This window comes from Lupinus angustifolius, chromosome LG12 (genome assembly GCF_001865875.1).
Source record: "Lupinus angustifolius cultivar Tanjil chromosome LG12, LupAngTanjil_v1.0, whole genome shotgun sequence".
NCBI lineage: Eukaryota > Viridiplantae > Streptophyta > Magnoliopsida > Fabales > Fabaceae > Lupinus > Lupinus angustifolius.
Genome location: NC_032020.1, coordinates 153,284 through 167,675, shown reverse-complemented (window position 1 = coordinate 167,675; position 14,392 = coordinate 153,284). Strand labels below are relative to the sequence as shown.

The 14,392-nt window shown below is 32.2% G+C and overlaps 2 protein-coding genes and 1 long non-coding RNA gene across 4 annotated transcripts; 1 reads left to right on the top strand and 2 right to left on the bottom strand.

Moving 5' to 3' along the window:
- Nucleotides 829-4,685, top strand: LOC109362224 (vesicle-associated membrane protein 721-like). Its single transcript, XM_019607870.1, has 5 exons — nt 829-1,129; nt 3,075-3,216; nt 3,307-3,427; nt 3,721-3,783; nt 4,352-4,685. Exons 1-5 carry the CDS (start codon nt 940-942, stop codon nt 4,499-4,501), a joined length of 666 nt encoding a protein of 221 aa, XP_019463415.1. The 5' UTR covers nt 829-939; the 3' UTR covers nt 4,502-4,685.
- Nucleotides 5,036-10,237, bottom strand: LOC109362228. Its single transcript, XR_002109379.1, has 3 exons — nt 10,218-10,237; nt 9,961-10,130; nt 5,036-5,282 (listed from the first exon to the last, which is right to left on the bottom strand). It is a non-coding gene; the product is annotated as an uncharacterized LOC109362228 (long non-coding RNA).
- On the bottom strand, nt 11,327-13,726 carry LOC109362225. Of its 2 annotated transcripts, none has more exons than XM_019607871.1 (5): nt 13,618-13,726; nt 13,245-13,311; nt 12,387-12,817; nt 12,056-12,164; nt 11,327-11,529 (listed from the first exon to the last, which is right to left on the bottom strand). In XM_019607871.1, the coding sequence occupies exons 1-5, from the start codon at nt 13,621-13,623 to the stop codon at nt 11,510-11,512; spliced, it is 633 nt and encodes a 210-aa protein (XP_019463416.1). In that variant the 5' UTR covers nt 13,624-13,726; the 3' UTR covers nt 11,327-11,509. The 2 variants fall into 2 exon arrangements, with proteins under 2 accessions (XP_019463416.1, XP_019463417.1); XM_019607872.1 differs by having other exon boundaries at nt 12,387-12,802.

Genomic DNA, 14,392 nt, shown 5'->3' with positions numbered 1-14,392 from the left:
TAATATTAAACTGTCACTATAAAATCAATTTTCCTAGTATAGTATAATTTAAAATACACTTATAACATGTCAATTAATTATTATTAAAAAAAATAAACTATAAAACTTATAATTTAAAATAATAAAATTCGTACAATACTTATGTATATATATTTTTATTAAGAAACGTTACTATCCTAAAAGTATAGTTAACTATAATTTTTTGGTACATTCATGTATGTTCAGTTAGGATGAATATCTTTTGTCCAAAATGTATATCACTTTATATACTTATAAAATTTTAATTTAAATATATTTTTTAACCAATCACAGATAGTGACATATGGTATGACACTCCTTTGTGAGCCAGTACATTTTATTACAGTACATGCCTACCCTCCCAAGTGTTGGCCACATGATCGAATTTTAACATTTTAGTTTTTTTAGTGATCTAACAAGACTTTATACTATTAGACAGACATTTTATTAGCTAATTAACTATTTAGTATTGATTAATTTTAGAGTGTAATATCTATATATTATACACAGTTAGTGCATTATGTATTATTCATTTGTATGTAAGAGTGAATGATAATTAAAAATGAAATGATGATTGGAGCAGTAACATGGTAAAAACTTTTACACAATCAACACATATACCTCTCCCAATAAATATCGCTCATAAAAATTGACTTGTTGACAATGAAGATCTAATCGAACCTTACATCATTAAATTAACAAATGATTGGTTCTTAATTTGAATCTTGAATAAAATAATGAGAAGAAAAAAATAAAATTTGCAATGACTAGTCAACAGTCAACACAAACTATTGATGTATAAACTATGTTCTAGAATTAGTACATAATTGACATTACCCTGTCTCTCTCTCTCTTAAAGTTGACAACTTGAAACGACAACTCTATCCTCTGAACTTCACTTTCTCTCTCTCTATCTATCTGATGGGACAACAATCTCTGATCTATAGTTTGGTGGCGCGTGGAACATTGATCTTGGCGGAGCATACTGATTTCAGTGGTAACTTCACCGCCGTAGCTTTACAGTGTCTCCAGAAGCTACCAGCTTCTAACAATAAGTTTACTTACACTTGTGATGGACATACCTTCAACTACCTTATTGATAACGGATTCAGTTAGTTATATTTCCCTCTTTTCTTATTTTTTTAATGTTCCTTAATGTTCGCCGACTCTACCAACTGAGTTGACTCTTGTGTCGGATTATAAGTTTTACCTTTTTAATGTTTTTTTGTATAAAAGGGCAGCCTAATGCACGAGGCTGAGAGTTTCTTACTTATTGGAGTCCCGGGAGGATGTATGTGGTTTTAGTAAATATATGTTTAAAAAAGTGGTGTGAAACATGTGGCTTTATTTAGTAGGGTCTGAGGACTCATGTACTTAGTCTTATCTTTAGAAATGGAGAACTAGGATTTGAACTCGTGACCTATAAATAACTAATCACATGAAATTTGCGCCTGGAATTCGTTGACTTTATTTTGGATTGGGTTTTAATGTTGAAGTTAATAGTCCTATGTATATTTTTATTCAATACTTGTGGTGTTTGACTTAGTGTTTTAAATTGTGGACAACATCACGTGTTGCAGTCGCAATATTGCGGTTGCAGTATGATATTGAATCACAATGATGTGACTGCAATGCAACCGCATCCGATCACATCAGGCCATAATGTAACCGCATCAGACTGTATCGTTATTAAATATAATTTTTCATTTACAAAATAATTCACATCGTAACGGCTGCAGCCCGCATCGCAACGGCTGCAATAACCGCAACCGTGACTGCAATCACGACACAGTTTAAAATACTAGTCTAGCTATAGGGTGAGTTTGACTTAACCTAAGGTTATTGGTTAGTGACTATGAGATCATCTGTTCAAATCCTGAAAATAGTTTCTCCATACTCTTCCAAGACTCCACTAAGTAGGAGTTTCGTACATTAGACCGTCTTTTTTTTTTGTGGTGTCTGGTTCTAACTTACATGGTACACGATACCTGTTATGGAATACAGCACGTGTGTGGTTTGTATCTGTTCGTCACTTTTTATATTATTATTATTACAAAATTTCTGTAGGATGAATCTGGAATGTATTTGGTATGCAGTAAGCTGAATTTGGTACCCAGTTTGTATGGTGAATGAATGAACCAAGTAACTATGAGTTGGGTCATTTTGTGTGTTTATTTTCACAGTCCATATGTTTTCATTTCTAATAATGAATGTGTCACTGTATTTCATTTTGTTTACTATTTGTAGCTTTTGTTTGAAAACACTTGCCTTAAAAAGAAAGATTCTATGCCATGATGTTTCTATTACTTGAAAAAAATAGTCCAAATGTAATGATTGATTGTCAAGAATGAGATGTGAAAGACAAATGCTTTTTCATCTTGATATAAACTTTAGGCAGAAATATCATGTCTCATATATGATTTATAATATTCTATATGGGAACATTTCATGAGCAATTTGTTCTTCACTTCTTTTGCACTACCTTATTCTATATCGGCGATTGCGAACATTGTGATGCGGATTGCAGCCATTGGGGTGTGAATTATTTTGTGATTAAAATAATATTTTTAACTTCGACGCAGTCTGATGCGGCACAAATGCGGTTGGGATGCGGCCGCATCATTGTGATTTGGTGTCACACGGCAACTGCAGTGTGATACGTTTGCAGCATTCACTGCAACTGCAATATTGCGGCCGCATCATTGTGATTTGGTGTCATACCGCAACTGCAGTGTGATGCAATTAGGGTAGTCACTGCAACTGCAATATTGTAGCTGCATCACTGTGCTTACCCTAACTTGATCTATCATTTTGTAGCATACTGTGTAGTGGCAGTGGAATCTGTTGATAGACAGATTCCGATGCAGTTGCAATGCGGTCGCATCATTGTGATTCGGTGTCACACTGCAATTGCAGTATGATGTGGTTACGGCGGTCACTACAACTGTAATATTACGGTCGCCTCAACGTGTTTACCCTATTTAGAAATGTATGATATAATTTATATTTCCTGTTGAACTTAACAAGCTGGTCTAACTTGATCTATCATTTTTTAGCATACTGTGTAGTGGCAGTGGAATCTGTCGGTAGACAGATTCCGATGGCCTATCTTGAGCGCGTGAAGGAGGATTTTACTCGAAGATATGGCGGAGGAAAAGCTGCAACAGCAGCTGCTAAAAGTCTTAACAAAGAATTTGGGTACTTTTTCATCACCCTGCAGTTATAAATAAAAGTTCCTCTCTACTATGAGTTGTAGTAATATGAAGTTTTGGTTTAAATATGGTTTAGGCCAAAGCTGAAGGAGCATATGCAGTATTGCATGGAACATCCTGAGGAGGTTAGCAAACTTACAAAAGTCAGAGCTCAGGTTTCTGAAGTAAAAGAAGTTATGATGGAAAATATTGAGAAGGTATATATAGTACTTGCTATATTTCTTGAAAATGTTATTGACACTCTTCTTTCTTAAGGCCGTCGGACGTACTCATTTATCTAAAACAAAAGTAAAAAAGGCGGCTGATAGCACGAGGTTCCCATCTTGTGGGGTATGGGGAGGGTAGATGTACACAGTCTTACCCTCACAAGCGAATAGTCCATTTCCAGGATTTAAACGCATGAACTTCTCCTCTCCAAAACAATTGACTTTGAGGTTATTGCAATTTCAACTGAAATGTGGCCAATCATTTTATGATGTCTTATATGCAGGTTCTTGATCGCGGAGAGAAGATCGAAATTTTGGTGGATAAAACAGAGAATCTTCGCTCTCAGGTTCGATGCTTTTATTGTTTTCACACATAAATGAAACAAGCAAATCTTGGGAAATTGGATAGGAGATGATTTTAGATGGAGCAGAGTTTGCATTTATATGTTCTTTCATTAGTGTCGTGCTGTGAAAATCACAGGAGTATTGTTTTATTGGATTAACCACTTACAACTGCCACAAATTTTATGAAACTTCATAGTATATGCAAATTGCAAAGCCAATTTTGATATGTTATTGTCAAATGCAACCAAGTCCAAATATTTGAGTTTCATGAATGATATATATATCTAAGATGGTATAATGTATTTATGGTTATTGTTTATGAATTGAATGTTTTGTTACCCTTTCAATTGTGATTTCTTTCTATACAACACCAAGCTCATTCAGGCAGTATAATACTGGATTTAAGTTGTAGCCAATATCTTATTTCATCGAAAAAAGCCGAAGTCTTCGTCAGTAATTTTCATCCAAACTGAGTTGATCATCGGCTTGATTCGTTATCGGTTATTATCATTGATCAAAGCTTGCACAGGCTTTCTTTCACTTAGATATCAAAATTGTATGGGTTTGCAGGCACAAGATTTCAGACAGCAAGGAACCCAGTTGAGGAGAAAGATGTGGTATCAGAACATGAAGATAAAGCTAATAGTTCTTGCTATCTTAATTGTGTTGATTCTCATCATTGTTCTTTCTGTGTGCCATGGCTTCAAATGTGGTGGATGAGTCTCTTCTCACTCATATTGGATTGCCACTACATGTTTCTTTTTTGTAATTTAATATATTTGCATAAAATAAACATTTTAGATTTGTTCATTAGACATTCTAAGTCTTGTGTGTGGGAAATGGGGTAGGAAGAAGGAAACCAAATATTTGTATGTTATATGATGTTTACCTTTGCACATTGTCATTTTCTTCTTCTTTTCTCTATATAAACTCTGATGATTTCATTCATGGAAATGTATAAATTTGGTAATAGTATTGCGATACTCTACTCTCCAGTACTGGAGAGGATCTGAATTCTGAATTCTGTATGTTTGTGTTTTGCATCTTAGTTTCTGAAAAGCAAAAAAAAAGAAAAAGCTTCTTCAAACATGTTTTGTAAGCAATTCTAACATGTGGCTTCTATCATGCACCCCAAACTTGTAAATGAATATATTTTAGTATGAGATATGGAAATCATTACTTCAAAACTCATAGCCATTAGTATAACCAAAAAATCAAGAACCCACCAAATTAATCAATATATAAATTAGACAAAAATCAGATAAATTGCTTTTGATAACATATCAAATGGGAAATATTAATCAAAATGGTCTTTCACAATTGATAGTGAATGGGACAAGAAAGTAAAGAGCACAAAACCCAGATGAAACAAAGTGTCTCCATAAGACAACAACAAAATAAAATTTAGGGGACAAAACTTGTCTCCAACTTTATTATGGAACATACTTCAGTAAAGGATTCACATACTGTTTACATGCATCATCAAGCAACCCAAATGACCCTGTTTCATTAGAAAATTAATCTGTTAGTATAGCAGACAAAGCTATTCCAAACTTTTGTGTAGATGCAAATTATACAAATTTAGGGGAAGAGCTCAAATTCACTTCAATATTATAGTTTAGGAAGCACAAATATGTTATTCTACATAAAAATACAGGGATGGGAGAAATTTTAAAAATCATAGGGCGTGATAAGACTATGATACAAGATACAATAATAACAATAACAACAACAATCAAGCTTTTATCTCACTCAGTGAAGTCGATTACATGGATCAAACGATGTCATAATGTTCTATCATAAATCATATAAAAGCACAAATCTTATACTAAAAGAAGGAAATTATATTTTTTAAAACTAGCATGAGTAGTTGTATATACTATAAAATGCAAACATTTACTTAATTATCAAAAGTAAATGTTAAACAGTTGAAAAATACAAATAGTAGTGTCTAAGAGAAAAACTTCTCTAGGAAATATCCAACACGTCATATTTGGAGACAAGTGTATTTATGTTTTTTTGGTGTTATCATTTAAGACTAAATTTTAATTAAAATTAAATTTTTAATGTGTTGTCAACATTTTGTTGGTTGTCTCTACATAAATATGTTTCTACACAAGCCTTTCTCACATGTATGAATGTGTCTAGAAGTGTCCATGACCATGATCCACAGACTATAATGTTCTCACAAACATGAGATTCATAATGATGGTATGCTCAGTGAATCATTATGAATAAATATTAAAGGCAAGTGTTTAAGCAACCACATTCAATGCAGGATGTTATTTGTGTGTTTATAGTTAGTAAGAACCTGTATTCACTGCATCAAAACACATAGTTGAGTGCTCAGATAGGAGAACACTTACAAATCAGAAAGACAAGGTCCTTCTTTTTCCAGTTAATATTAGAGTGTAATATCTATGCATTGTCGTGTAAATATTTATACACAGTCGTACATCATCCACCATTAGTTTGTATTACTTTTTTGAAGAGTCAATGATGATAAAACATGAATGGTGAATGATAGAGTGACAGTGTATAAAACTTATACACTGTCAGTGCAAATAGTATTTTCTCTCTAATATTATACCAAGCATCAAAGCTATCAAAGAAACAACTGTTAGAGAGAAAATCATGCATATGATTCTCAATGCAAGACTGGTTAGATCTTTCATCCTAAGGTTAATAAGAGGATCCAATAAAGCATTCCACAGCATTAGGAAGGTTCTATTTAGGTTCAAAGATAGGCCATAATCAGCTATTTGGGTCATTAATCTTACCATGGATTTTATAGTATTTGTTTATGATTACATTGGACAAATGAAGGACTCAAAGAATGGCTATCCAGTCAAGAAATTTGTTCATTAAAATCACTTACCAGTTCCCATCAACTCCAACCCTTCTCTTCTTTTCATTGCTTCCTTTTATTTCTTGCATAGAAAAGTTGAAGGATCATTGACTATTAGGTGCTCTGGACATTCTTCAAGAATTAAGTCAAAAAAGATTCTAAGACTCATCATTGACCAAAAGCAATTTCAGAAATCCGAGAAGGTTTTAACCAACATCTTAACGTTCATTTTATTGATTTAATCGCAGCCATTCCACAGGATCAAATCTCTATAAGTCTCCAAAAGCAAAGAGTAGAATTTGGTTTGGATATTATTGGGGTAGTCAAGTGGAAAGAAGGGCAAAAAATAGTTGAGAGATAAGAATGTTGAGGTGAATGAGCGGACACTCAAGAAAATATAAGATTAGGAACCAATGTATATACGAGAAAGTTGGAAAAACACCTATTATGCAAAAGTTGATGGAAAATCACCTAAGGTTTTTTGGTCACATGTGAAGAAGATTAACATAGGCTTCAATGAAAAAAGTGGATCAAATGTATATAAATTAAGATTAAAAGAGTAGAGGTAGACCTGAGAAAAACGAGGAAAAGTCAATAAAAAGGACTTCATTTTGAGCAGTCTTACTATAAAAATTTGGTTTTCGATCGAGCTCAATGGTGTCAATATGGCCCACATAGCTAATCCCACCTAGTAGAACATGGACAAGGCTGGGTCATAGTTATTGTATTGGTTCAGCATCATTAACATTTTGTGTGAACAACTGAACATTGAATACAAATATATTGTTCATCAACAGAAGACATTAGACAACCCAGCAGATTCCTAATAGGTCCGTACTTCAGTGTACTGTATGACCTATGAGTTGATCCATTACAAAATGCTCTTATTTAGTTTCTTTAGTCAAGAATCCCAAAACATTTTCCTATATATTATCGTTACGGTTATCATTCATATGCAACAAGATTATATTTGTAACCTTACACCATATAAGAACTATCAACATTTTTTAAGAGTTTAATTGGTTTGCAATGTTAATGTAAAGGAGTTTTACACTCACGTTTATTAATATTTTGAGGAATCATCATCTTTTTTTGGTACTATCAAAGATATCCTCTCAACTTATGGGTAAGGAACTAATCCTTTTTGGGGACATGGGTGCCCATCCCAACAAGTGTTTGTCCCAGGAATCGAACCCTTAAAAAATCATACAAATAGGATTATGCAATCATCATTTAGCACAAATGAGAATGTTGCGTTAGACGAGCGGACAAATTACAGAGGATAGAATTATGAATAATGCTTTAAAGAGAAAGTTGGGATATCACATATTGTAGAAAAGATAAAATAATCTTGCCTTAAGTAGTCTGGTCAAGGTTGTAGAAGACCTACAGAAACCCCAATAAGGAGGGTTGAACACATGGAAGGTAACCTAATAGTTAGAGGTTGGGTAGTCAATTGCGGACAGTGGAGCGTGGCGGTTGACCCCAAAAACACTACATATGGATAGCGGGTAGTGGGATGGTCACTACAACTAAGAAAAAAATATAAGTAATTTATACCCTACAAAAATATACCAAATTAAAGATATAACCGGTGGGTTTCAGCAACATATCCTTGGGAGCACTACCGGGAGTGGGCGTGGCAGTAGGAGGTTGAGATAAGGCAATGATTTTGCAACTGCAAAGTGAGCTCTTGAAGTGGGAACGCGGGTGGTTGAGAAAAGAGTGAGGAGAATAAGCAAAGAGAAGGGTTCACAACTGTTAGAACTTGCTAGGAGGGAAAGAAACAAGGAGAGAGTGCAGAAGTTGATTCCCAGAACTTGATGGCAGCTGCTGTTCACGGCTTGACCTTTAATTTTGGGTTTTTAATTTTTGGGTAAAATCCAAAATAACCCGAGACTTTTTGTGTAAAACCCAAAAATATCATTAGAAAACCTCCATAAACCGCCACCTACAAGGCGGATGGCATTCTGCTGAAAACCGCACCGTAATCCGCCATGACTGCCATTTGACAACAGTGATCTCAGCTAGTGGGAAAAGCCTTGGTCATTGTTGTTGTTAGGTGTCAACTATTTGCAGATGTAGTATTACTATAAAACTCTTAACAATGATGGAACATTTCACTTTAATTCTTTCTTTAAAGCTAATTGAATAGACAAAAACACATTTCAAATAGAAGATAGAAACAACTCATATTTTTGCATCCATACATACACATGTAGAAATCATGAAACTCTTGTCTTGTCTAACTATGAGTTGCAAGTTGCAACTTTCCAGAAAATTTAAGAACTTGGCCATGCTAATTAGATGCACCGTAACGATTTCTTAAAAAATATTCTTCATCACCATAGATGACTACAAGACCAGAACAACACTCATTCTAAAGCCTGATAGATATTCAGAGTAAGCAGTAAAAGAGGCACACCACTATCATTGAGTATTAACAGCACGAGTAATTACTTCAAAATTTATTTCTTATATGCAAGGTTGAAAAGAAAACAGAAAGACAGCAGCAACAGTAAGCAAACCAGTAATACTTAGCCAAACTACGAATACTTTACAGAGTAAGTACTACTTAGCAGTTAGCACTATAACAATAACCCTTTGGAAGCAAAATTAAAATCTCCAGTGAAATCAATTAATCTTAACAAGCAAATGAATAAATATAATAAAAACATCAATTATTCCAAATAAAAAGAGAGAGAACAAATGGAGCATAAAACCGAAATTCGTCCCTCAGAAAAAAGTCACCCCATATTGAGTACTTCAGAAATGAATTTTTTTTTAATTTGGTTCATTAGAATCACTACTAGCACTCACAAAATAGTCCCTAACATTGACCTAATATGTCCCCAGAATACATCCATGGAAAGAAACTAATTTGATCAGCATTTCAGATTCTCAAGGACCAAGTTGAAAGTTTTTAATTCTCATAAACTAAAATTGGGCATATTTTTGTTTTTCCTAGCCGACTGCAACAATCGAAGAGTAATCCCTTTCAAGTTATAGGGATCCAGGTTATAAATAACAGTTGCAGTCGCATTTTCGGATACTTCCAAAACCTTAACATTACAGATCATCTCACGTAAATGCGGCTTATGCAGCCACAATTACAGCCATGATGTTGTTACAGCAACTCCAAAACCCTTAACATTTCCACGTCTCTAACAGTCGCGAACCCATATTTAAAACCTTGCTCATGATCACCGAGCCGGGTTCTCCCAAGTCAAAAAAATTGGGCATTTTCACTAATATAAACTACTCATTCCAATTAACATAGAACAACAAATAAGGAATGAAAAATGAAAACTTTGAAAGAATAAATACTCACAAATAGAATAACAATGATCCTAGTTGGAAGAAGATGAAGGGTAACGAGGAGGAGAATAAATAAGTGCAGCCACCATAGTTGCTGGTAAAACTCCATACTTTGCCAATGCTGCAACTTTAGTTACCAATGGTTTTCCCTTCAAAAACGCCATTTTCTATCTCTCTCTTTCTCTTTCTCTACTTTTCCAATTGCAAAAACAGATTAGAAATTGAATAGAAAGTAAAATTAGAAGAAGAATTTAGAGAAGGAATTGGTACCTGGGTTTGGAATGTGAAGAATGATTGAGAATGAATGAGATGCAGAAAATGCATATATCAACACTGGGCTTAAACTATGAGGTTTTCATATATAAACAGGCCCATCTTATTCTTTTGAAAAAGTCCTACCCTAATTCTTTATGCACAAATGGTTGAGAGTAGAGATGACCTCGCCCGGATAGCTTCCAAAATTTTGCGAGCAGGACATAGAAATTTTTTATTAGCCCATTTAGCCCTTTTTGTTTTCCTGCCATGCCCGCCGACATTTTTGTTGGGCAATGTAGGCAGCCCATATGCATTACATAAGACAAAAAAAATAAGAAAAATTCAAAAAATATATGATCTTATGTGATTTCATGTCTAAAATAATTGTGATATGATTTGTTCAATTTCATATAAAATATCAAAGTATTTTTAAAAACATTCTCTTCAACTACTTTATTTAATTTTTTTCTTTATTCTATGATTTTTTTAATTTTTTTATTTATCAATGTCCGCAGGCCATCCGCATACTCGTTAACTCGTTTTAAGACGGGCAGAGCATGCAACTTTCGTCCGTTAAGACAATGTGGACATGTCCACGCTCACTTAAACTTTGCGGGCATTTGCAGACACATGATGACTTTTTTTGCCATCTCTAGTTGGGAGGAGCAGCCACAAACCTCGAAAGTGATATGATTATTATCCACTAAGTTTTCTATCATATTGACATTAGTCTCATAATAATATGTCAATAATTATCATTTTTTTAGTTTTTTATTCCTTGCTTTAGAAATAAAAAAATAGATTCTTATAGGTTTTAATAAACTTAAGATTTTGGGTAATTAGTAAAATTAAAATTATTGTATAGATAACAAAATCTTATTTCTATTTGTATGATGGGTGAAATTGGAATTAAGAAAACCAAAGCAGATAAAGAATGATCTTTAGATACAAAGATAAATGACAACTAATGTTTATCAATTATATTCTCAATTAAGTTAAGGTAAACTTCCACTTTAGTATTTTATATTTCTTCTCAATGACATGACATAATTGATTTGACTATATGATAATAATATTATTCATCATCTTTAATAATATTCATATTTTAATTCCAGACTCTTCCCCAATAAATTACATACTTTTTTTTTTACAATAGTCAAAAGGTCTCATTATATACATTCAGATGATCAAGTACTGATGCCACATTTATTGGGTACCAATAACTTATTTGTGAAGTAGTTTATTTCCTAAAATATTTCACCATCCATGGAATGATAGAATATTTTCCTTATACACATTTCATTTCTTCATAGTTCCAGCACCACAACTGCGCACAAAACAAGAATACAGAGAAATATCTTAGGGTTATTCACGTATTTAGTTAAACAAATTATAAATAGGAACAAAATTAAAAAAATTTGTATGCACAGGTAATCTAAAAGTTTTTTATATTGTCATTATATCATATATTATTAAAATTTAGAGAAAAAAGTGTATGCATTAACAATATAGTGTAATAATTTTTTACATTGTCATTGCATCATTCATTTTTTAATTATCATTGACTCTTAAATAAAAGTAATACAAATGAGTAATATATAATGTGTTGGATATGTATAAACCTTTACACATTGATACTGTATAGATATTACACTCTAAAATTTAATCATTATTGAGTTTTAAATATAAGTAATACAAATAAATGGTATATGTCTCGATGATACACAATATAAATCTTTACACTGACAATATATAAATAAACATAAATATTTTTTTAATGTATATATATATATATATATATATATGTGTGTGTGAAATAAAGTAAATAAATATGAAGGTAGAAGTTTGCTTACAATCTTTTGTGGTGATCCATTTTCCTTCTCTACAAATCATATCCAATGTGAAATTAATCTCATCATCTAGAATTGATTTTATGGATCCACTTCTTGGGAGTTGTAAAACCTGATAAAAGTTATGACCAAATTGTCCACTTTAGTCAACAAGAAAAATAATAATGTTAATTACCTAATTAAAATAAATTAAACAAAATAAATATTAGTATATAAGATAATGCTCTAACATCCCAAATAACCTAACCACAAAAAATAGTGTATATTGAAGATATTGATTTTTTTTTCTCTTAGTATTTTTTAATTTATTTTAAAGGAAAAAAAAAAGATTTACCTTATGTTCATTGCATTCTCTACTTTCATCTCTTTTATTAGTAGTAGTCCATCTATGTAACTCTTCAATTCTTGAAATACCCTTCTTTTCATTTCCTTTAGTTTGATACTTGGTCTTTCTAATGCCACAATATTGGTCATTTGAGATTGAGAATGATGCATCAATTATTGGCAAAACTTTGTTTCTTACTCCATAGGATAATTGTTCTCCTTTCATATCCAAAGAATGCACAAAATGCTTTATTCTTCTTTTATTTATGTTTCCTATTTTGTAATTGTAAGTATTTGGAATATTGTCTTTTCCACAAATAAAATTGAATGCTAATAGCTTCAATTTCTTCATGTTAAGCTTCATCCCTTCCTTTCTTTTTGTTCTTCCATTTTCCCTAAGATGCTTAAGTAAAATTGCATCTTTACCTTTAGTATTTTTACCTGAAACAACATCATAAAATAATATATTTATGCACTGAAATTATTGTTGGAAATTAAGGAGTCTGAAATCACTAAGTTATGATGAGAATATATAAGGATATATAAGTGGAATACTTTAGGTATAAAATTGTCATGATATTTTAGAAAAAATAAGCACATCAAAGAAGGAAAAAAAGAAGGAGATTTAATGTAAGAGTCTATGTAGATGTATTTAATCTTACTCTCATAAATAAAAAGACTATTTATTAGATTAAAAAATCACGACTTTCATATTATAAGATAAGTATCTTTACTATTGCATCAAATTCACAATATGTAACTTCAATCAAAACTAACTATAAGTTATGGAGATTGGTCACTCACGAAATATTTTCAGAATGGTAAATCATAAATAGAAAAGAGTGTAACTTGTAAGAATGTCTCTTACTTTTGATAGTGTTGCTTTGTCTCAATTGTTCATCATGTTCCCCCTTTAATAAGAGCCACCCAAGAATCTGTTTATACACCAAAAGAGGTATCAGTTTTAATGTGTCGTAACATCGTCATACTACAATTGTGAAGTGACACAAAATTATAATAATGCAGCCACATCGAACCATAATGTAACTGCATTGGAGTGTATTGAAGCCACATCAGACCGCATCAAATTAAATAATATAAAAATTCACACTGCAATCTATATTGCAATGACCATAATAATCATAATTGCAGTAACCACAATCATTAAGGTAATTTAAAACAAAAGTATAAAACATTTCACCATAAAATGTCAATAAACTCATAATAATAAATGAACATACCTGCATGCCTAATAATGTGGATATACTTTTATGGCACCCTTTATATATGTAATGTTTTTTGTTTAAGGCCTTTGGTGATGAAGAGAAAGACAATATTGCAGTGAATTTAAGGTAGATGTTGGCTTATGATTTCAGTGGCTTGGACCTTATTATATATAGCATATATGGTATGCATAAAGGTGAATAAAGAATTAAGAAACAAGAATGTTTCAATGTATGTGGCATGATTCATAGCCAAACACTTGTATGATTGTAATAATATTAAGACACAACACATTTTAGTCTATGTCACATGTTTCTTAGCCATACACTTTGCATGTTTTTGATATGTTTGTATGGACCCAAATTAAACTTATATGGGACATTGTTAGAATCAATCATCCATGTATCTTAATTTGGTAATGCAATCCCAACAAAAATGTTCATCATAAGCATATATTTGCTGCAAATAACTTATATTAAATAATAATATAGTGTATATGACAATTGCACTTATGAACTCTTCCCTTATCTTAGTATATTATTATGATTTGACTAATGCCCAAATCACATATGAATTAACATGTACTAGTAATGTGTATTGAGGCATATAAGTCCATGTTTCGTGAACGGAGGAGGATTACGTTTTCTGTCTCATAATGAGTGTCACTTTATATGTCATAAATTGTAAATAGTCAGAAAAATACTTAATTTAAATTTTAACTTAAATATATTTATTTCAACCAATCATAAGGTCATGACACATGAAATGACACTCATTGTGAGACAATAGATG